The sequence below is a fragment of the Hyaena hyaena genome, unplaced genomic scaffold (genome assembly GCF_003009895.1).
Source record: "Hyaena hyaena isolate Hyena2069 unplaced genomic scaffold, ASM300989v1 scaffold_831, whole genome shotgun sequence".
NCBI lineage: Eukaryota > Metazoa > Chordata > Mammalia > Carnivora > Hyaenidae > Hyaena > Hyaena hyaena.
The window spans coordinates 117,477-141,134 of record NW_024081468.1 but is presented as its reverse complement, the minus strand read 5'-3'; the positions used below and the strand labels follow the sequence as shown (position 1 = coordinate 141,134).

The 23,658-nt window shown below is 53.3% G+C and overlaps 1 protein-coding gene across 1 annotated transcript in view; it reads right to left on the bottom strand.

Annotated features, from left to right (window-relative positions):
* TRABD2B (TraB domain containing 2B) overlaps positions 1–19,601 on the bottom strand; it is a 210,195-nt gene extending 190,594 nt beyond the window's left edge. Inside the window, exons 1-2 of the mRNA XM_039219772.1 lie at positions 19,246–19,601; positions 16,618–17,178 (exon numbers count right to left, since the gene is read on the bottom strand). Of these exons, the coding sequence (XP_039075703.1) occupies positions 16,618–17,178; positions 19,246–19,347 (663 nt within the window). The 5' untranslated portion in view covers positions 19,348–19,601. The remainder of the gene's footprint in view (positions 1–16,617; positions 17,179–19,245) is intronic.
* Between the last annotated feature and the right edge of the window lie 4,057 nt (positions 19,602–23,658).

The window sequence follows — 23,658 nt, the reverse complement described above, 5'->3', positions numbered from 1 at the left end:
CTGCCCTAAGCCTCCTGGGGCAAGGTCCTCTTCTACCTGCTCTAGAGGTCCTGCACATTGCGATGGCTCAAAGAAACATCTGGTGGGTGACTCAAAGGAAGAGAGCATAATGCTGGGTTACAGTCTAAGACTCCAGGACTCCACCCCTCGCACAGCTCTACACCTGTGAGATCTGCAGACAGTCTACTCGAGATAGAAATAATGACACTTCCTCCACCATCTCACCCAACCCCTCCCCCAGCACTGCTTTCCTTCAGTACTCACCCGGCCTTGACCTTCTTTCTTCTCTATCACTCTCAGTCATTCAACAGACATTAGCTGGACACCTACCATGTCTTAGGTACTAAGGATACAGACAACACAGGGATCTCTGCTCTCGTGAGGCTGACACTCCAGTGATCAGGTGAAGGGCAAAACACAAATAAGAAAGTAAAGTATAGGGAACACCAGCTGGTGACAGGTGCTATCGAAAGATAAAGGGAAGGTCAGGGAGTCAAGGGAATGATTTAAAATTTTGAATAGGGTGGTCAGAAGGAGGCCTCATTTGAGCAAAGGCCTGAGGGAGGTAGGGGCAGGCATTTTTTTCTTCTGTGTTCACGGATCCATGCCTAGTACCTACTGCAGGCCCTGGCGTGCAGCGGGTGTGGGAGAATGAGTGAGGAAATGAGTCTGTTGTGAAGGTTAATTAATTTTTTAATTAAAGTTTTGATTTTTATTTTGAAATCCTATAGATTCACATCCTATAGAAAGAACGCCCGTCACCTAAGTTCCCCCAATGGTGCCATGTTACACATGCCCACAGCACAACAGTGAGTAACCTCACCTCACATCCTACACATGACCGTAGCGCGATATCGATTCCACTGAAATCGACTCTGAGACAATCCACTGATGAAATTCCAGTTTCACCAATTTGACACGTACTTATTTGTATATATGTGCATGGCATATTCAGCTTTATGCAATTTTAAGGATTCATCCATTTTTCATGTGCCATTAGGAGGCCACTGGAAGAGTCCAGAGTTGAAGGAAGATGGGGTGAAGTGAATCTCCAGGCACAGAGGACGCTGGGCACCCTCACAGATGTGAGCTCCATTGAATCTTCACAACCATCCTAAAAGGCCAAGTATTCTTATCCTCATTTTTTTTACATAAGTGAAAACTGAGGGGCTCAGAGAAGTACTTATTGGAAGCCACACAGTTGAGAGGCAGAGACCAAAACCCCAAACTCCTGACTGTCTGGTCCCTTCTCTGGGCTCTTTCTGGAACATAAGAGCGGCCTGAATAGAAAAGCAGAGGAACCAGGAACTCAGCAGAGGGCCGGGTTCCAGAAGACACTGGAAAGGAGTGCAATTGAGGAAGGGGCTGATGAGGAGGTCTCCGGGATTCTACGTTAGAGAGGACAGAAGCACCACTCTTGGAAAGAGCACTGGACAGCTAGAGGGTTCCAGAGGAGAAGAGAAGACGGACGTCCCGGCTCAGCTTGGGTCGCTGTGTGGCCTTGGGCAAGTCAATTTATATCTCTGGGCTCATGCTCCTCACTGGTCCAGGAGTGAAAATGGCGCCCATCCCACTTGCTCTAAGGTCAAAGAGAGATGAAAAGGTAGCCCTGGGCAAAGCGAAAGTGCTAGACCAACTGCCAAAACCAAAGAGGACTGAACCCAACGCTCAGACTGCCTGTGGTCTCCCAACTAGAATGACTGGCTCGCTTTCCCAGAGATAAAAGTGCAGAATTTAGGTCAGCACACACAGAGAATCTCACTTTGTTTATAAGAGACAGAGAGTGTGTGTTCCTATTAAATGCCTTTAAATCTCAGTGATGATGAGACCCAAGGCTGTTTACCACTCTGGATATTTACTTCTCTCGTATACAAATCAGCTCGGGTGCCGTCAGAGTTGACGGCACCTCACAGGGCAGGCCTCTGGCACCCCCGCTCTTCCCCAGTGCCCACACATGGTTTGAATTTATTGGTTTTAGCAGCTTTCATTTATATTGTGTGAGGATCACGGAATGACCAGCAAACAGAAGCTCTGCTCTGTGCCCTGGAAAAAACATGGATGTGTGAGGAAGGAGGGTGGGGGGTTGGGATGATCTCTCCAATCCCCGGGAAAGCGGCTCCCACCCCCAGGGTGGCCCAGGGGAAGTGCTTAGGGCCCCTGTGGGAATGAAGGGCCGGAGGGAAACCACAGCTCCGCCTGGGACGGCTGTCGCACGAGGCGAGAGGCACTTGGGAGTTGCAGCCACTCAGAGCCCATGCCTGGGTGCCATGGTGGGAAAGGCAGGCCACGGCCTAGATGTTTAACCTCCCGGAACCAAACATCTGGAAATCTGGGAACAATGTGGGGTGCGGTTAGGGACTTTCTGCTTTCCACCCGGATACTCAGGCGATGATGTGAAGAAACAGCCAGTAATTTTACAGCCACACGCAAATCTGTGAGTGCATACTTGGAGCCAGGCCCTCGGCCAACCCAGATTCATTAGATGAGGCTCCTGCCCTCAAAGAACTTCAGTCTCTGGAGGAGACAGACATATAAATATATAAGAGACAATAAAATAAAAAATGCCCTTTCCCAGGGAGGTCAGAGCTGGTTTAGAAAGTGGCTCTGACTTTGCCACTGCGGGGATGCGGTTTATGGTTTACCAAGCTCTCTCATGCCCGCTAAGGGCTGCCTGTGAGGGGAGGGAGCTGCCCGGGCTCATGCTGCTGGACTCGTACTCCAGTGCTCTCACTATTTAAGGGCCATGCATAGACCACAGATCCCTCCATCCCCCACTTCCGCTTGGGGAGCATTCAGGAACCACCTGCCTCACCCCACCCCTGGGGAACAGGTGGACCCCCCCAAGGCAGCCATTAAAAGGGTCACATGAAATGCGGGGGGACATGCTGTCCTACAGTAAGTACTCTAGAAATGGCAGTCAGGATCTCCGGCTCCCCCACGAAAGATCCTGTAATATATAGCTACAGCTGGTCTTCTTCAGCTGCCAGACTACTTTCAGGACCTAGTGCTAAGAGAAAACACCTCTAAGTTCCTATTCCAGTGGCTGAAAGTCCTCCTGTGGCCCAGCGGTGAGAACATCCTGGATCCGATGAGAGGAAGGAACCTCACACGGTCGCTCCTTCCTCAAGCCAAGGGGCTTGAGAATTTTCGGCAGGCCTGGGTGAGATGCTCCCATCTGATGGATGAATGAATTGCAAACTATGGGACCGGGGACAGTGGCTCCCAACACAGCCTGGGTCAAGCCCCAATGTCTTAACTGGTTGGTGAGGCCTCCATGAGGTGGCCTGTGAGCCTCTGCAGCCAGTTCCCTGGTCTCCCACGCCTCCTGTAGACATTTTCCACATGCAAATGAGGACAGTCCCTCAGTGGGGATCAACAGCACCATCAACCCCAGCCCCTACATGCTGCTCCTCCTGAACCCGGGAATGCTCATCTGTCCTTCAACACTGAGCTCAGGGGGCGCTACGCTAAAGCCAAGCTGGGTACTGGGAAGGAGGGGTCTGTCTGCCATCTACACATGAGCATCTTCAGCAAGACAGTTCCTAGACAGCAAGGACGCAGTCTCCTCCAACCTGGTAGCATCTGTAGGGCCTCCGAGTACCCAAGCCCCTGCAAAGGCCCGCCACCAGGGGGTGGAGGCTTAGGGTCAGTGCTCAACAATGACACACAGGTAGGAGCTGACACGCTGTCTAGCTACTGTCACACATTGAACGGGGACCCCACAGGGCTGGGGGCTGGGGCAGCCCTCTCACATCTCCCGCTCCCCCACCCCCACTAGGGAGCCCCACAGAGAAGCGGCCCACACATGGGTGATGTCACAAATATACAGCTTCTTCTTCTGTTGGGCCCTGCACTGCCATCCCCTCACCTGCCAACGTCATCTGCTCTCAGCCCTCAGCACAGTCTCTCTCCTCCCCGTAGGTCCTCGGACAACACTGATCAACTCACCCTCTCTTCCCAGAGTAGAAGTCTTAACTCCCTGCCCCTCCCGCCAACCTTTTATACCTCTAGTCTCAGAAGAGCCCCCCACTCCCCCCCCCCCACTATCACACTCCAGTTCCTTTTCATTAGATGCAGAGAGGTTGAGAGCACAGGCTCTGAAGCCAGATTTCCTGGGTTTGAATTCTAGATCTTCCATCCACTGGCTGGGTTACTACAGGCAAATGAATTAACCTGTCTGGGTCTCAGTTTCCTCACCTGCAAAATGGGGCTGGAACAAAATACAACCTGAGAGACAGCTGCGAGGGTTAGATGAAGCAGTGCCTGTCAAGGTCTCAGACACATTCGTGGCACTCGGCACTGAGGCACCTCTCTCCTCATGTCTCCTCAACTGCCCCCCTTCCCCAGCAGCCCCACATTCATCTCCGAACCCCAGAGCCTGAACCTGAGCCTGGCACACTGTTGTTCCCAGCAGTGCTTGTCCAACAAACAAATGAAGGAATGGATGAACGGGTGAACAGTTTCATAATAACTAAATCAATTAGCTAAGTATTTCCCTTGCTTCCTGAAAATCCGCTGTATGCCACTTCGCTTTTACAAAAGACCTACATTAGTACCTTTTTCACCAACCAAAAGAAATCCAAAGAGGATTTCTTTATGAAAAGGGGCAACAAGAGAAAATAGCATGCAGTGTGTTTTGCAGCGAGCCAGCAGAGAGGCAGTGAGCTCTCATGCCATCATCGCTTCACACTGTGTCTGTGAGCATCGGTGCTTTGTGTCGGTTTATTTCGTGCACCCATTAGCAAGATGTGTCCTAAGGTATCAGAAAAGCTTGAGAGGTTATTTTCTGAGTTTGGGAATGGTCACAAACTTTTCCATATAAATTAACGGTCATTGCTTCTTTGCTTTACACCGCAGGAACTCTCCACTGCTGGACAGCAGGAGAAACCTGTACTTCTCTTTGGGAGAAAGAGGAAAAACACCTGCACCCTGAGTACTACTAAGAACACAGAGCACTTCGGGGCTAATAAAGTCCTTCCCAGGATGGATCTCGTGATTCTCCCCATGACTCTTGAGTTGCTGCTAATAATCTTCAACCCATTCACAACAGAGGGAAAGGACCCTCAGGCAGGGGATCTCCCTAGGTCCTGGATGTAACCAGCGGCAGTGGGCTTGGAGCCCAGGTCTCCAGCCTAAACGTTTAGATTCCTCCTTTTGATGTGTCCTCACTCCGGGGAACAGTGAGAGATCACAGGGAAGCCAACCCAGAAAGAGTACAGTCAGACATTACACACCACAGATGGTCAGCAAAAAAATGATCCCGCTCTGGGTGGTCGGGTCACACGGTTCCAATCAGGTCAGCAAAGCATACGCATCCCTGCTCCGTGCCTGGGAGACTAAGGGATCTAGAACCGTCTTCTCTATGGGATGGGTTTCACCTCAAGACACAAACAGTGTGAAAATGAGCCAATCACAATAATTAAAATGACCACGACTTCAACCTCCCCAGCGAATGTGCATCACCTCCTACTGGGTGCCAGGCACTCAGCTAGGTGGTTTAGAGGCATTACCTCATTTACTCTTCTCAACACACTGGGTGGGCGGGCAATACTGTGAAATCCATCTTTTCAGATGTGAAAACACACCCCGGTCATCTAGCCAAAGTAATGGAGTGGGAATTCCAGCTCCAGTCCAGTCTCTCTGTTCATCTATCAGAAGACAGAAGTGGAAATCCTGGCTTTGCAATTTCGCACAAAGTACTTAGCCTCAATTTCCTCAAAATGGAGAAAATAATAGCTGCCTTTCAGGATTGCTTTAGGAATTTACTGTGATAAACCAGAGGCCCTGCACATAACAGGCACTAAATAACAATGGCTCTCTTGGGATCTTGATTAGGAAAAGGAAGGAAAAAGTCAATGGAGGGAGGAGTGGAAAGCTTTTCTCTTCATACCCTCTGCAGGTTCCTGTCCCAGGGCGCTTTTGCTTAATGGTCTCCTTCCCCGCAGGGCTTTTTCTACTCCTGCCTCCAGGGCCCTGAGCGTGTTCAGCCTGCAAGATCTCCATCAGGAATCCAGCATTCCTTTCTCACCCACCATCCGGCCAAAACTATACCGACTGGAAGCAGAATCATAAAATCACCAGCAGGCCTAAACCTGGGCGCTATGTCAGGCTGGGTCAAAGAAACATCCCAGTCAAGGTCAAGCACAATGACCAAGTGTCATTACCACTGAGGTCCTGAAGTGTCTTGGTTTACCCTTCTGTGACCAATCTACAGTGCTTCAAGCTGTTCTCAGCCCCAGTAGAGTGTCTGGTGCTGGAAAATGTCTCCTAAGCCAGTGGATGCTTATAGCCACCCAGCTGGAGATGGAGGGGGAGGGGAGCGCTGGAAGTCCAAAATCAGAGGCGGGGATGGAAAACTGAAGTAAGCCCCTGATAGGTGTCCTAGTGGGGGAGGGGAGAGCGGGCGGTAATGCAGGTAAAAGACTTGAAATCGCAAAGCTCGGCGCAAATGGTTGGAATTACCAGTGCCAACGATGCTTTTGTCTTGTCTCAACCTCAAGGCTGAGCAGTTCAAGAAATGAAAACCCTGTGTACTACGGCTAAAAGGCTGAGCCAGAGAGATTTCCAAAAGGCTTTCTCTGCCGCATCTTCCTTTTCAAAAAGGGCTTTAAAATGGGACAGAGATTTGAATTACGAACGGCCTAGAGGCGCATTAAGTCCCCAGGAGATAACACTGGCCAGGAAGCTTTAAATAACCTTAATAGGGAGGAAGCAGGTAAGTCCCTTAAACAGAAGAAGCAGAAAGAAAAAAGGCCTTGCCTTTTATCTTCGCCCTGAAGCTTCCCGGGTAGGGGGCGGGCGCTGCTCGCCCCGAGGAGGTGCGGGTGCTGCCCGCTGCGGGGGGGACGGGGGGAGCCCGCTGGCAGGTGCAGGGGCGGGCGGAGTGGCGCCCCAACCCACCCTCAACGGCCCTTCCCAAGCGCCACGCCTTTAGGAACCGGGCACTTGCGCTCCAAGAATCTGTCCCAAGCGGTGGCCGCGGGGCCCGGGCTAAGCGCACCCACCTCGCCTAAGGCCCAACTGGGTCCTGAGTTCCGCCCGGAGGGGCCCCGGGCTGCGGCTCCCAGGCTGTTTCACTCGGCTTCCTGTCACCGCGGCCCATGCATAATGGCCACTCGGCACTGCAGACAGTCCCAGACAGCCCAGCCACCTCTGGCCCCTGGTGTAGGGCCCGCCATCTCCAGAGCCTAGCGCCCCCATAGCACTGGCCTGCTGACTTCTACTCCTTCAGATTTGGACTCCTCCAGGAAGTCTTCCCAGATCTGCCCAGGACTGAGAAGTGCCCATCCTGCGGGCTCCCCACACACACCTCCTTACGTGTCCTGGCCTCCCTGAACTTCCTCCTCCCCCTACACCTCCTCCCCACTCAGAAAGCAAGGGGAGTGGGGGGGAAGAGGGAGGGAGGGGGGACAGCATCATCATTCTTGCTCACATTTCCATCTCCAGCATATACCCCCATGTCCGGCACAAAGCGGGAACTACAAAGCATTTCTTGAAAGATTGTGTAATGATGTTAATTTAAAAATCCAATAATTAGTATGAGCTAGTGTTTACAGAGTACAGTTTTTGTGTCTGTTACTGTGCTTTACACCAATTAATAAATCCTCACAGCAGATGGATGAAGTTGCCTGATGTGGAGAGGGAGGCACAGAAAGGTCATGTAACTAGTCCAAGGTTAGTGACACTCCCAAGAAGTGCAGTGATCCTGGACCCTGAAGGAGCCCTGAGCTGTCCCGGGCCAAAGCCCCGGAGCTTTGCAGTGGAGGGGGTTCCTGAGCCAAGTGTGCACCATGTAAGTAAAGACTAATTCTTGTTTCTAAAGGTAGAATCAGACCAGGATGTTCCTCTGAATGAGGGAAATGGGGAGAAAGCTTTTACACAAAAAAGCACAGGCTCACAATTTAAGAGCAAATGAAAAGTAAATTTTAATGCTTCCCCCTACCTTTCCTGACCAATGGGAAGAAAAGAATGAACCCTGAGAATAAAGGGTGACAAGGTCTCAGTACGAAGGGCAGGGGGGTATTTGCACCACCTGCTGGGGAGGGAGGTGGTGGTCAGGCACCGATCTGAAAGCTGGCAGACTCCCGCAGGGAAACAACCTTTGCCTAGTTAGGGGACTCCAGCAGCAGTGCGTCTGCCACAGACACTGCCTGGTCTAAGGTCCCAGGCTGTCGCCCAGCGATGGCCCAGGGCTCTGACTTGCACAGACCTGGTCTGGTGACCTGGCTCTCTTCAAGGGTAGTCAGGGGGGGCCAGGTGCAACTCACCCACTGTTATAGACTGAATGTGTCCCCCTCACCCGCAATTCAAATGTTAGAGCCCTAAGTGTCACAATGATAGTATTTGGAGATAGAGATTTTATGATATAATTGGGTTTAGAAGAGGTCGTAAAGGTGGGGTCCTCCTGACTAGCTCTTTCCCACTTTCAACTCAACTCATCTCTCTCTTGCTCATACTCCTTCCACCTTTCCACCCCAATCTCAGACCTCAGCCTCCAGAACTGTCGGAAAGTAAATTTCTGTTGTTTGAGCTGCTCAGTCTACGTATGGTAGCTTGTTATTACAACAGTCAGCAGATTAAGACACCCATCAATTCTTTTAAAACACAGTGCCATTTTGCAATATATACAAATATTGAATCAGTACATTGTATACCTGAATGTGATGTCAATTATACCTCAATAATAAATAAATAAACAAACAAACAAACAAATAAAATAAATACAGACAGACCTGCAATGCTGAAAGCTAATTCCATCACTGCACCTGCATTCAAACTGCTGAGTTCTGATCAGGCAGCATCTGCTCATAGGGTACAGTCCAATCTGGTGACCAAGGATCAAAGTCTGGCTCCACAGGCACATTTGAGGAGTCCAGGCTGTTAAAATGACTGCCCTCAGAAATCCTTACCACTCCAGGGCAGTGTAAGTTAGCCAAACAGTAAAAACTGGAAATTGCTCTCAGGTAGGGACTAGCACAAGGAAATGCACAGAGGCATGACCAAGGATTGTGGGGGAGGAAGGGAGGGAGGAAGGGAGGGGAGCAGAGAGAAGAACTAGAACAGGTCAGCATCATTGGGGCCCAAAACCAAAGTAGCAAGTCGGGGGCAAAATTAAACATGCTGAAATGAAAATAAAGTGGGAGGTGGTGAGCCTGCAGAGGCTCACGTGTGCTCTGGGTAGTAAAGAAGAGGGAAAAAGAGGCCTTTGTTTGCAAGTAACAGATGAGGAAGAGAAGACACCCAAGTGTTCCAGCACAGAGAGAGAAATCCAGGAGGGCCCATGGATGTCACAGAGTCCTGCCCAAACGGGCCAGCAACAGTGCACTCACCTGCCGTGATGGCAGGTAGGAAGTGTGAGGGCTTTCTGCGCATACAGAGGCCAAGACACACCCCCTTTCTAGCATCCAGAGTTGCCAACACCCCAGCCACAGAATACATCACAAAGCCCCAATTTAAAACTGGAGCACGTTCTGCCTAATTTTGTAATCCGTTGTGAGCATTTCTGGAGATAGATTTTGAATTGGGGTCTATTAGGAAAGAAAATAAAAGGCTGTCTCAGTAATATTTATAATATCAAGTAAAACATAGAAGCACTGAAAGAAATATAATAAAACACCATAAAAAAATTCACAGAGGGAAAGAACATACGTGGCTGGGCCATCAGGGGAGGCAGGGACCAAGTCTTTCCAGAAGGATTAGATTTAGGAGCATTCTGGGAAGACTTCCTGGAGGAGGCACAGCTTTGAGCTGAGCCTTGGAAATCTCCTAGGATTCAGAAATAGAAGAGAAAGGGAGGAAATTCCTGGAGAGGGAGGGGGCTCAGCAAAGCAACAGCGTTTCCAAGCTCGGGGCAACAGTTTTGTGTTCCAGCGGATACACTGCGCAGATTTAAATGGATCCTGGAGGAGCTGCTCGGCGAGACGGCTTGGCAGCCATCGAGCACAGCCAAGGGCTGGGCCACCAGCTGCCGGTGGATTAAGTAGGCGGACAGAGAGCCGGTGATGGGGGATGAAAGGAGTGAAGTGGATACTACTTAGAGGCAAAGTCCAGGAGGGAAGAGCGGCGACTCGGCTGGCAGGCCAGCCGTGGCACTCCTCACATTCTTCAGTTTCCTCCCGCGGAAAGCTGCATTACCGGGCGACCTCTTCCTGGCTTTGAGAGACGTCCAAATGGGAACTATTAACAAAGGCACACTCCCATTTTTATCTCCGTCACAAAGTACTTCCCCGCTCCGGCTTGCTCCCTTTGGCCTGAGATGGGCTGGCCGGCCGTAGGAGGCAGATCAATGTGTTTGCCGATGGGGCTTTTTGGAATTCTCGAGGACTGGTCCCTTCCAACTCTAAGATTTTAAAAGTCTGTGTCTATGAGCTGAAAATTCTTCAAAGCTAAGAGGCTAGGATTTCATGATGTGAAGATTCTTCGAGTCGAAAAATGCCTCTGAGCCTAATGTTCTAAGATTTCACCATTCTTAGATTCCCTGAGCCTCTGCTTCCTGGCTCATGATTCGAAGATTGTGGAAGACTTCATGCTGTGAGCTTCTGATTCTGAGACTAGACTATCTCATGACATCGTGGTCACCTCTGGCTTTATGGCCTCCCTGTCCTTTGATGGCCGTACCTAAGCCATCCTGTGTGTCTGCTTCTGAGTTTGTTTTCCTCCCCCATATTCTGGGAAAATATATTCAATATTAAAGTCTGAGTTAACCAGGTCAGAGGGAGCGAACAGAGCCCTCCGAGCCAGCAGGGGCTCTTTGCAAGCAGCTCTCCTTGCACACAAAGAATCTGAGAATACACATGCCTAGGGGTCAATGGTAGGGGGTCCCCAGAGGGTCTTCCATACCATGCGACACACATTTGCCTAAAGGCTCCCAACCACAGGGCTCCTGTGGGAGACACAGGGATGCACTGGGTGGAGGCGGGGCCAGAAGAACCTAGTTTCTCATTCTAGGATCTGGAGTTCCATGGTGCAGACTAGGCCAGCTTGCCCTGATCCGATATTGACTGAGGGGTTTGCACTCTCTGGTGTGGACTTCTGGGGAGAAGAGGGCTCGCCATGGTCCTGACGCCTGGGGAGGTGCCTGTTCCCTTCACCCTGGGGAGGGCATGTAGATCTGACAGGAGGCCATGAGTAGGGACCAGTGCTGTGGGCTCCCGGGGCCATCATGGGTGCTGCTGTGGCTGCCATGGAGGCCCAGGGAGGGTGGGAGGGCTTGAGAATGGCCATTCCTGGAGGATAGGAAATGAGAGCCGGGTTCTGAAAGATGGCAGCATACAACGGGAAAAGAAAGGAAGGACAGAGTCTCCATGTGGGGTGAGAGGCTAACGCGCAGGTGCTCCAAGCCTCGGCTGCTATGGCTGTAAGACAGGACTAATAATACCCACTCTTCCTGGCAGGGCAGTGAACCCTCTGCAGGTAAAACTAGGCCACCGCCAGGCCTGCCCCCAGCCTCGCACTGGCCCAGCACAGTAAGGCACGCTGGCTGAAGGAGGAAGGGAGGGAGGGAAAGGAACCTTAATGAAGCAGAGGCTCCAAGGCTAGGCAGGTGTCCAGGGGCTGTGCCAGGGCAGGCTGGGCTCTCTGCTCTGCAGACTGGCAGGGCGAGGCAGCAGGATCACCCCCTGGAACCAACAGACTTCCAGAGAATTCGCGACGATTGGCAGCGGCCTGCTGAAGACTAAACTGTCAGCCACTCCCAGGCTCGAAATCTTAGGGTGGCCAAGGGCCTTTAAGATATGGGGGTCACAGATGAGCACCACAGAGGTCAGAACTGGGCCGACCCTGGAAATCATCCAGCTAACACTCAAGCGACAGAGGGAGCAGTCGAGGCCCAGAGAAGGTAAGGACTAGCCCAGAGTCACAGGTAAGGTAGGACTAAGGTCAGGGCCAGGGTCTGCTTTGTATGTGAACTACCTACTTGATGTCGACATTTTGTGTCCCTGTAGGAATGCACAGGGCTATTAAAGTTCAAGGAGGAGGTTCTTCACTGTGGCTTATATAGTCTCCATTCATTCATTCATTCGTTCGCTCATTCATTCATTCATTCCACAGTGCTGGATGGCAGAAGGGAAACAGGGATGGTCATATGGTGGTTTCTGACCATTCATTCATTCCCCGAATATTTACTGAGCACCAATTAATATGTGCTGGCCCCTCAGCGTATATATACAGGTACTCTGACTACAAGGAGATGAGGCTTTATTTAGCTGTGTTGGCTTAGCCAGTGTTAGGGGCCCGTCTTCACAAATATCCCTTGGAAAGCTCATACCAAGGAAGCAACTGGTACCCAGAATGTCTTTGGAAACTCCTATTTTAGAATCACCTTCAGATCCAACTTACAAGCCAAATCAGTTTCAGCACTTTTCAATGATCTCTATCATGTTTTACTTCATTTCATATTTTTAGCAAAATATGATGATCTCCCCCAACTCCAACACACACACACACACACACACACACACACACACACACATCACCAGATGTCATCTCACTATTGAGAACAAAAATGAATTCATCTTTCAGATGCCTGAAAAGCTTGGGCTTCAGCGTCAGACACACCTGAGTTGGAATCCTGATTCCACCGGCTTAGCTGTGTAATCACAGCCATGTGACAACTTTTTTATTGCCTGTAATAGAGATATAATGATTTGACTTGTCACATCTCTGTGAGGATTAAAGGTGAGGTACGTGTGTGGTTTTATGCAGTGCCCTGTGCGGAGACAGAGCTCAATCAGTGACGGTTTTGTGGTTTCTAAGTCCCCAGTGAGGGGGCTGCAGTATTTCACAAACATTCTGGACGCTCTCGGCAGCGGTGCCCAGTGCTCAAGCCTTACACACACGGAGGGGGGCTAATGTCGGCATGTTTGCTAAAACGCGGCAAAGTACAGAATGGCACCGTCCTTGCTATGTTACGCCTCAGGAATTACAGGACTTCAAGGCATTCTCATCCAGCGCCTCCACTGTTCTGGGTGGGGGAGGGCTGCCGCCCCCTAGAGGGACCAGGGAGGCTCCTAATCAGCCCTGCCGCTTAGTGGCAGCCAGTGCCCGTCCCGGGAGGCAGCCAACAGAGCCGATTGAAGTCTGCAGGTCCCAAGATTGTCACGAGATCTGGGCTCCAGGCTCAGGCATCCCCAGGTCCCTGAGGACAGGGGCCGCCACCCCCTCACCCTGAAGGATGGACAGCAGACACAGCTGACGGGGAAAAGGTGCCAACGGAGCAGAGATGAGGCTTCCCACGAAGCCTCCCTCTCCAGCCTTCCTCTCCCCCTGTCCCAGAGCCGGCCTGAACTGTTTTCTAAGCACAGAACCTACAGCGACGTAGCCCTTTTATACTCTCTACGACCTCCTACAAGGAGTGTCTCCTCATATCCTCACAAAACCAGCTTAGTTGTGAAAGGCTGCTCACCACTGCCCCACTTTATAGACAGGAAAACACAAAGGTATACACAAGTCATTGGCTTTAGATGCAGAGCAGGTAAGTCTGCTATCTCTCAGCCACTACGTGTGCTGTCTGTCACACATCAGGGTCTTTACCATCCTTCGCCAGCCCCATAGCCAAAGGAAATACTTTCTCTGTGATTATAAATTCCCCAAGAAGTAAAATTTTAAGCCCTGGGCTCCTAAAGGGGAGAGAGAAACCGCAGAAAGGACTGCAGGAAGAATCGTAGGATACAAATTACCTGGTCAACATGGGGCAGCAGGAAACAGAATACTTCATTTAAGGGCAGGTAGAGTGTCTGTCCCTAATGAGCCACATGACCTTGGGCAAGTCATCCAGCCTTTCTGAATGCTCACCTGAGAGAGCATCCGACAAAATGGAAAAGCAGGCCTCCTATGTGCAGGGTGCCTGGCACGTGGAATTGATTATAACTGTCCCATGAAATGTCAGGACTGGAAGGGGTCTGAATAATGACCTAATCCTGGCGTCTCAGTTCACAGACAGGAAAAACAAGGCCTAGAGGGGGGAACTGACTTGCCCAAGGTCACAGTGCAAGCCCATGTTGATGCTGGGTCCTGTACTCTCCATTTATACGGAAATCAGAGACCAGAGACTTTTTCAGGGGCTCCTCCCACCCATGGAGTCTTAAAATGTACGCATTCTTTCTTCACTTAGCAAGGGAAAATGTGGTATTTCTGCCTAGAAGAAAATATAAAAATTTGAGAAATACTAAAATTAAAACTAAAATCCCAGCACTTCACAAAAAGGCTCTCTCTTTTAAGGTTTCTTTTTCCCGCCTTCCTCTCTCATTGTCCGCCCCCCCCCCCACCAAATATTTTGCAATAACAGTAATGCTGAGAGGAAAGAAAAAATAAAAATCTGATGCACTTAACAGATATTTCGGTACAATAATGCATCACAGATGTTCATATCAAACTGTGCACACGCACATACGATTTTACTGAGAAGGCTGTTCGTTTCTGACTTTGGGGTTGAGGACCCTTCACACCCCACCCGCCCAGGCTCTGGAATCCCTCCTTTCCCAGTTAGCCCACAGCTGCCCACGGGGATGGAGGAGAGATTTCATCACCTCGCTCCAAAATGATAACAGGACAAATTGGCGGGGTCGGACGCTCTGGCAGGTGGTGAAGGGTATACAGATTAGGGAACCAGGAGGAGCCCTGCTCTCTTTTGTTCTGGACTTGCCTCCTGCAGCCCTCTTAAGGAGCCGGACCCAAGAACAATTTTAAGAGCGGGCCCAGGCTGGTGACGGGGTGCGCACATTTCTGAAACCAGAGATTTGAGTCCGTTTGATCTTCAAACATGGGCTTTGGAGACTGTCAGCAGGCTCCTTGCTGGCCGATAAATGGCTCTCAGGAACTTTTCCTAAAACATAACTTCACACGCTTTCCAGCAAATGTTTTCAACCTACCCAAAGCCGTCACTAGGTCGAGCAGCAGTGTTTCCAGACGCCGAAGAAAGATAGTTTTGCTGTTTTAAGAGAGACAGATTAAAGCCAGGGGCTGTTCAACCAGAGGGCTTGTGTGCTCGCTCCAGCTCTCCTCAGATTCCTCTGTGGTCGGGTACAAAGAGGGTGCGGACGGTGATGCTGGACGCCCCACCTCCCCGGCCTAAAAAAGATATCCAGGCCAGACGTGAAGTCTCTGAACGGAGAGGCCTCCCACAAACCTGCCTCCAAAATGAGATGGGCGGTGAGCGCTAGGGAGCCCTACACAGATAATATCAGCTCCCGAGGCTGGCAAGGGAAAAGTCACTTCAGAGGGAGAGAGCGGTGTGTTCAGAGCATTCAGCGCCCGGGCCAGAGAATGCACAGGATTTTCCCCCGTGGAGAAGGAGTCAGGCGTCGTCAGAACCCTGCGGGGCGTGACTAACTGCCCCAATATTCCTGCCACCGGGGCCCTCTGGGTAAGGACTCCACAATTATGGGAGAGCCAGCAGGGGAACCGACAAACCCGCCTTTCATTTGGCCGGCAAATCAATCTGGCTTCTTACCTCCCCGGGGACAATATTGCATTTCCCCTGGAAAAACAAAGGCCAGAAGATCTCCAAAGGGGGATCAGTTTCTGCCGCTGTTTCCCTGGTGAAGAGTCTGCAACATCTTGGGAGCAGCGAGCAGGTCTGGTCCCAGTGGTGGAGTTTCTGGCCTGGCCAACTTACGAGGCTGTCCCCTTACCGGAGGGGCACGTCTTGGGAGCCACACCTCACCCAGGGCATTGGCCCACGCCCCGTTCGGGGGCCTCCTCGCAGAAGCCACCGGCCCTGACTCGGATTCCCGATCCCACGACTGACAGCCCGTTCTCAAGGCACAGATGTGAACTCATTGTTCCCAGGGTCTCAGAGTTGAGTTTGGGGCCAGTGAGTTGCATGTGACCTCTGCCCATGGAGATGGGGCTTTTCGTGACATTTTGCTGGATCAGGTCTCTGGCAGCCAGAGACTTTAAACCTCCTAAGCTCTTCCCTTCTCCCTGCCTCCATGCTTGAGGTCCAGAAATCAGAACTGTCAACCTTTAAGTGAACACATTTCTCTGAAATTATTAACCCCAAAACTATCCTTGTTGACTTCCTCCAGGCCTAGGGAGGAGGTCCGAGGGTCACCTGGAGCAACACAAAGGCCCGGGCAGCTCAGCGGTGTTAACCTTCAACAGCAACAAGCCGGAGTCCCACAGGTCCACTGCCCCGCCCCTGCCCACGAAGCCACAGGAACTGTGACTCCCTGCGTCCTCTGTACACACACGCTGCTGCCCGGGATGGGGAGGGGGGTGTCCACACAACAGCTTCAGGACAGCCTCCCGTTCTAGAACCCCCGGGGCCTCGGGAAAGCCAGCCACAAACCTGTAACTCCCTTTTTTTGTTTTCCTCACTCTGATGTTCCCAGGAAAATTCTTTCTGCTCGGGCGAGCACAGCAAGTGGGGAGTGGATATCCCCAACAGGGAGCACCACTGACATAGAAGCAAACACCCAAACCCTCACCCCTAATTCGAGCACACACCAGTTTGCCCTCAACCCACCCCGAAAGCAGCCAGAGAGCTGCCTTGCAGCCCGAAAGAGCCTCTCCCTCCGGAAGAAGGCCAGGGCTCCGGCTGCGGCAGGAGGAAGGTGACCGGCGAGGGGGACATAGGGGCTGTCCGCTGCTGGGGGCCGCGGAAAGCCACGCGCCTACCTGGGAGAAGTTGAGCCCATTAAGTGGGTGGCACTGCTCCTCCACCCGCTCCACGGCCCCAGTGCTCTTCCTCATCTTCTCGGCCTGCTGGGCCAGGTAGAGGTCCAGCACGGGCACGCCCCGGGAGCGCACGTCCGTCTCGGTGAGCGAGTTCACCATGAGCATCACCCACACGGGCCTCTTGCGCTCCCAGTTGCCGGCGATGGCATTGAACAGGTAGTCCGCGTACAGCCCCTTGCCCCGCTGCGCCGGCGTCATCCACGAGGGCATCATCAGCTTCACGTAGTCCAGGTGGCGCTTCAGGCGCCAGTAGAGCTCCCGCGGCAGCACGTCCTGAAGGTTCTCCCCGTGCGGCAGCAGCTGGCAGCTGGCCAGGGCCGAGATGGTGTAGGGGTCCGTCAGGTCCAGCTCGAAGTAGACGCGAGCGCTGGCCTGGAAGGCTGCCTTGGAGTTGTCCGGGATGAAGTCCCAGACGCGGGTGTAGGGGACGTGGATGGTGCCAAACAGGTAGGCCGGGGGGTCACGCCGAATGGTCCACAGGAAAGAGTTGAGCTCCCTCTGCTGCAGGGGATGAGGGGAAGGAGAAGGCAGGCAGTGAGGCTGAAGGCCAGGGAGTAAACCAGGGGTAGCAGAGACAGACGCAGGTGGAGGTGGGGTGGAAGGCAGAGGCCTACATGGGGCCAGGGGACAGAGCAAGGGCTGTGGAAGCTGGAAGACCCAGATTCAAATCCTGTCTTAGCTGGATAATCTTAAGCACGCTGTTCCACTTCTCACTGACTCAGTTTCCCCATCTGTGAAATGGGGTTGAGAGCAGCTACCTCAGGGGAGGATGAAAAGACACAGTATACGTGAGTCAGCCTGGAGCAGCACCAGGCACAGAGGAAGTAGGCTACGAAGGAAACTCTCATTACTGTTCGCTTTCCCTCTCGGAGTGCCAAGGACTGCCACAGCACCTGAGAATATTCATGCTCGGCCAAGCCAAACCGTCACCGGTGGTGCTGTATGGGGGGGGGGGGGGGGGGGGCAAGAGTCCTGCTCTGGCAAGAAGGGAGGAAGTCATATAACTTTTAAACCCAGCCATTAGAAGATACATGCCAAGAGCACTTTGAAAGCAGAACACCTATTAAAAATAGCACACCTATTTAAACAGCTACTTCCCATTCAACGGGGTGGATACAGTTTTCTCTACAGTTTTCTCGTTGGAGGGCAGGTCTGGGGTGTTGGCTACTCTGCTCCACCGCAGATGAGAAAGCACTTTACAAGCTGCAGGCGAGATAAAGTCTCCAGGCCCTGATGTGGGAGCAGAAGATTCCCTAGAATACATCCCAAGAAATGTAACACATCCTGGTGCTTCCGGCTCCTCCTCTAAAACGCTCTACCTGGGCTCCAGCCCCCACCCTCTGGCATCTTCTCAGACCAAAGCTCTGACCCAGAAGTGTGTGTAGGGGTAAAGTGGGCATGCAGAAAGGGGTCCTTTCTCCAGATCTAGCTGAGGACTGGGGTTAAGGGGCATGAGAAAGGGGCTATCATTTCTCTCAGGCAGTCATTTTCCATCCAGGAAAGCCCCTGGATGGCCCACTGACCACCTGCGAACTTGAGGTCAACTCAAAATTTTCCTGCCTGCTTCTACCTAGCACGAATGGAAAGTGTGTGAGGGGTGGGTGGGGGAGCAGCACCTTATTTTCCGGACAACCAAAAATCGTGAATCCCTGCATACTGGGGCTAGACTAGCCCTGAGCTGCCAGTCCGCCACCCACCTCTCCGTTCCTGCACAAGTCGGGACACCGGAGGTGCACCTTGCCCAAGGTCGACCAACTCCCTGCTAACTGGGCAGGGAGTGAGGACCCTACAAAAGCTTTTCCTGGTCCCTGGCCTCCAATTCAGGGTTATTTTCCATGCATTAATTTACACTCTGAGGGAGGGATACAGAGAGAAATCAAGGGATTCTGTAGTTGGGAAGGAAAGTGAGGAGAACCAGTAATTATTCAGCCCCCAAGGAGGAATTAGGCCAGCGCGTCCTGGCACTTTCTTTTCCTCTCCTCTGGAATCTTCTCTCTTTTTGTGAAATGGGGGCAGTTGGGGGATCGGGTGCGGGGGGCCTGGGCTGGAGAGGGAGAGAGAGGTGGCAACCAGCACCACGGAGAAAGTTTGCTTTAGGTCAGAGTGTAAGGGCAGGGGAGAGGGAAGCCTGCCTGCGAGGGGCACAGAGTGGGAATGGGAGAGCGGAAAGGTCTGATGTAAGTCGGAGCAGAGTAGGGCAAGGGACGGTAGAAAAAGTCAGGGGTGGGCAGAGAGCAACCAGAAAGGGAAAGACAGGATAAAGTAAGAAAGAAGCGAGTCCAGGGAGCACAGGGAGGAAACGTCCGAGCAGGACCGAGAGTCGAGGAGAGACCGAGAGCGTCGGCGTGTGGAGAAGGAGCTGGAGAGGGAGCGCCCATCTCGGCTCCCGGCACGGAGCTGGAGCCCGGGCGGCAGGAGGCAGGGAAGGGCGCCCGAGGCAGCGCCCGGCGGGCGGAGGTGGAGCGGGTGGGCGGAGGTGGGTGCGGAAGGCAGGACCCCCAAACCCTCGTCCCCACGGGCTGGAGTGGCCGGGCGGCCGGGAGAGTGGCCGGGCAGGCGCTCGCTCACCGATCCGGGCGGCCGGCACTGTCCTCCGTCCGGGGGCTGCGGGCGGGCGCGGGCGGTGGCGAGGAGGACGGCGAGCAGCGGCCCCGCCAGGGCGGCGTGCATCCTGCCGGGGCCCGCGGGGCGCGGGGACCCTCCCGGGCGGCGCCCTCTCAGCGGGGCGGGGAGCCCCCAGCTGGGCACGGAGGTTCCTCCGGGGCGCGGGGCTCCAGCGGCGGGATGCTGGGAACCCTCTGGGGCGGGGCCGGGTGTCCCTGCCGGACCCGGGGGTCCCTCTGGGGCGGGGCTCCGTCTGCTGGAAGAGGGGGACCCTCTGGGGCGGGGCCCCTCCTCCCCAGGCGCGCAGCCCCGTCGGCGGAGCCCCGGGTTCTGAGAGCGCGCGGGTCCTGGGGCGCGCCGACGTCCCGGCGCTGCGTCGCGGTCCAGGGGCGCGCGGGGTCCCGGGGCGGTACCGGGCTCCCAGGGCGCGCGGGGTCCCGAGTTACGCGGGGAGCCGGGCGCGCAAGGGTCCCAGGGGTGCGCGGCGCTCCAGGGGGCGCACGGTGGGACAAGTGCGGCGGCGGGCGCGGCGGGGCGGGGGTCGGGTCTGGGGCGCCCGGCTGCCCCAGAGCCGGGCTCAGAGGGGCGGCGGGCGGCCGCGCGGCCGCTGCCCGGGCTCCGCCATGCTGCTCCGCGGCCGGGAGGGAGGGAGGGAGGAGGGCGGGAGAGCGGCGCGGAGCCGGGCCGGGCGGGGGGCTGGGGCCGCCGGGGCGGGGGGAGGGGAGGACCCGGCGCGGGGGGCGGGGGGCCGGGGCCGCGCCGGGCCGCGCCGGGCCGGGCCGGGCCGCAGGGAGTCGGGGCGAGCTCCGCGCCCGGGCGCGGCGAGGCGGGGTCTGATGGGCATGGCAGGCGCTCGCTCGCTCCTCTCTCGCTCCCTCGCTTGCTCCCTCACACACGCGCGGAGGGAGGCGAAGCCCGCAGCAGCCACTTCCCCACTTTCCAAACTTCCCAGCGCAACTTTTTCCTCTCCTCCCCTGCCCGTGCCTCCTCCTCCCCCATCGCTCCCCCTTCCCCTGGCCCGCTCCCCGCCGGCCCTGGCTTCCGTGCGCGGCCGCCAGGGGGCGCCCGGGTCGAGGCCCCGCTCGGCCAAACTCTGTGGGCTCTTCTGTGGACAGGGACTGGGCGACGAATTCCGGGGCGACATGGGCCAGCATCGCCCAAAGCACCTGATGCGCAGGTCCCGGCGGGAGTTAACAGCGAAAGAAGTAGGAGTGGGCAGGCACTCCCAAACCGGCTGGAAAGGCAGCACTCAAAGGAAGCCCAGGGAACCGGGAAATTACAAGTTGGTATCCTAACTGGCCAACACTGGCGTGCACTTACTAGGTGCTGCAGAGACACCAGGTGAGTTAAAACAAACCAGAACAACAAAGGAATCTTCCCCACAATTCCTTGGCACGTCCATTTAAATAGCCTTCTTGCATTAACTTCCTTGAACCCACACAGGAGCCCTGTAAATGGCCAGGGAACGGGGAAGATTTTTATCCCAAATCCTTACATCGTGGGAATTAAGAGAACCCTTAAAACCAACTTTCTGTGCCTGAGAGGCGAATGAAGCTTACAGAAGGCCAGGGACAGGGAGCAAGCTTCTGGGCCATTTTCAGCAAGTGGGGAAACTGAGTCACAGAACCCTTGCTGTTAAATGGAAGCTCACTGACTCCTATGCTGACAACAGAGACTGAAGTATGAATTAGGTAGAACTGTCAGAAGTGCATAGCCCAGGTAGACCGATAGGGACAGACATGCAAAAAGGCCATTAAAACTGGACAGTGAGCACCAGGAGAGACAGAAGCAATGAGAAATGGGAACAGAGGGGAAAGTCTCCTACCACAGCTCAGAGGCTCAGGGAAGACCCCTGGGAGTGGTCCTGAAGGGTAAGTCACACGTAGCTGAGTGAAGGAGCCTCACAGTCTCCCAGGTGGGGGAAGAGCAGGTGCCAAGGTGCAGAGCTGAGAAAGCATCGACACCCCCAGGGACTGCAAGCAGTTGGATGTGGCCGGAACAAAAGGCCAGCGGCAGGAGCTGAAGTTGTGTCTTCCGACCAGGCTGAGGAGTTTGTACTTTACATGTACTACGTGACAGGGAGTCACCGCAAGATTTGAGTTAGAGGGTGGCTGGGGCTGATCTCTTCTTTTAGGAGGTATGGCTGTAGGGGGAGAGCTGGGGGCAGAGAGGTCAGCGGGCAGGCAGGCCGTGGGTGCAGAGGTGACCTGACTCCCAGCCCAGTGCCCATCACCTCCGGAGCACGCACATCTTCAGGCACCAGTGGAGCAGCTGGAGAATGGTTGCTCTAGAAGGTTGGGCAAGGAAGACTGGGCTGGCCCCGAGGGGCAGAAGGCTCAGAGCACAAGACCTGGGCCTTTGGGCAGAACATGGGAGGGAAGGAGGGGGGCCCCAGACGCTTGCAGGTTGAACTGCATGAGGTGGCCAGGTTTGTAGGCCCAAAATTACTGATGTTGGCCATTTCATATGGTGCAACCAACTAGGACCCCGAGCAACCTCGCTCTCAGGCTGGCGTACATCTGACGACAGGTGCTTAACAGGCTGGAGCGCCCGGATGGTGTGACGGAACAGCATGGCTCCATGTTTCCCACACACAGAGCTCCGGGACCGCAGCTGTGTCAAAGGAGAAGTCCCTTAAGGAGCCCTTGCTGCCCGTGGGTCCAAAGCTCCCTGCTATGAAGGAGTAGGTAGGGATGTGTTCAGTAGGGGTGAGGTGAAACCATTGGGACATGAGGGAGTTAATTCCACTCAGAGGCAGTGTGTTCTTTGTGGGGAATTAGAAGACTTGAGACACATAGAAGATAATAAGAGACCTGATCACATTAAAAATGGATCCATACCATTAAAGTGATGGTGTATGTGTGTGTGTGATTTTTAAAATGTTCCAAGGCTTTTTTTCCTAAAATTAGAAAAGATTCATTGGCTAACTCTCACGAATACCAGCTCTGACTTCTACTGTCATGCTGTGTGACCAGGGTCAAAAGGCTTAACCTCTCTGTGCCTCTCTTTCTCCACCTGGCTTCCTGTCCTATTTTTCTGAGCCAATGTGTACAATACTACTTTAGGATCTCCACCAGTGTTGTTGCTGATATTGTTAATGAGATGCAAGAACAGACAGGTTTTTCCACTCCCCAGTGGAAAGAGAGTTGAAAATGGTCATCCCCACTAAGTAGTAGTAGGATTCAAAATAGCTAAAAGGGACAAGCAACCCAAATATCCATCAACAGATGAACAGGCACACAAAATGTGATATATTCACATGATAGAATGTTACGTGTCCATAAAAAGGAACGAAGTATTGATGCATGTTACAAAATGGATCAGTCCTGAAAACATTACACTAAAGACAAGGAAGCCAGTCACAAAAGGGCATATATAATATGATTTATTTACAGAGGCAGAGAGTAAATTAGTAGTCGCTTAAGGTTAGAAGGAATGGGGAGATTAAGGGACCTTGGCTGAATGGCCCTGGGTTGCTTTGGGGAGTAATGAAAATGGTCTAGAATTAATTGCGGCAAAGCTTGCACAATGCTGTGAATATATTAGAGACCATTGAATTATACACTTTATTTACTTATTTATTTATTTTTAAATATTTATTTACTTTTGAGAGAGAGACAGAGCATGAGCAGGGGAGGAGCAGAAAGAGAGAGGGAGACACAGAATCCAAAGCAGGCTCCAGGCTCTGAACTGTCAGCACAGAGCTCGATGTAGGAATCTAACTCACAAACCGCAAGATCCATGACCTGAGCTGAAGTCAGATGCTTAACTGACTGATCCACCCAGGTGCCCCTCCCTGAAGTATACACTTTAAATAGGTGAGTTATATGGTATGTGAACTATATTTCCATAAAGCTGTTACTAAAAAACAATGAACAAACAAGTTTAGGGCCCCAAGAGAGAGTGCTCCTCAAGAACAAAGGTATTAGTGTTTTCCAACAATTTTTTCTCCCACCTGCTATAGTGACAGAGTCCTGGACAAACACCCCTAAAATCCTAGAGCTTCCTTGTGCTTCCGCTCGCGTCTCGCTGAGCAGCTCTGGGAGTTCCATCGGCCTCCCTGTATGTCATTTTCCCTGCCATCAGTATGAATGAGCTCGTGGAGCAGATGACCTTTGAAGGTCTTCTGTGTCCCACACTAGAGCTCGGCGCATGGCCCCTGCCTGCCCAGGGGCCTGTAGGCACAGGGCTCAGGAAGCAGCCCTTGGACTCAGCCACCTGCCTCCTCTCCCGGTGCACATCCGGCCCACTTTCCTTTTATTGCAATTTAATGAAGTTGTTCAATCAGACGAGTACCAGGAATCTGGAGGCTGTAACAGCCTGGGCAGGAGCCTTTTAGCGTAACTAACCAACTAAATCTGCCTCTTGAGCAGATCC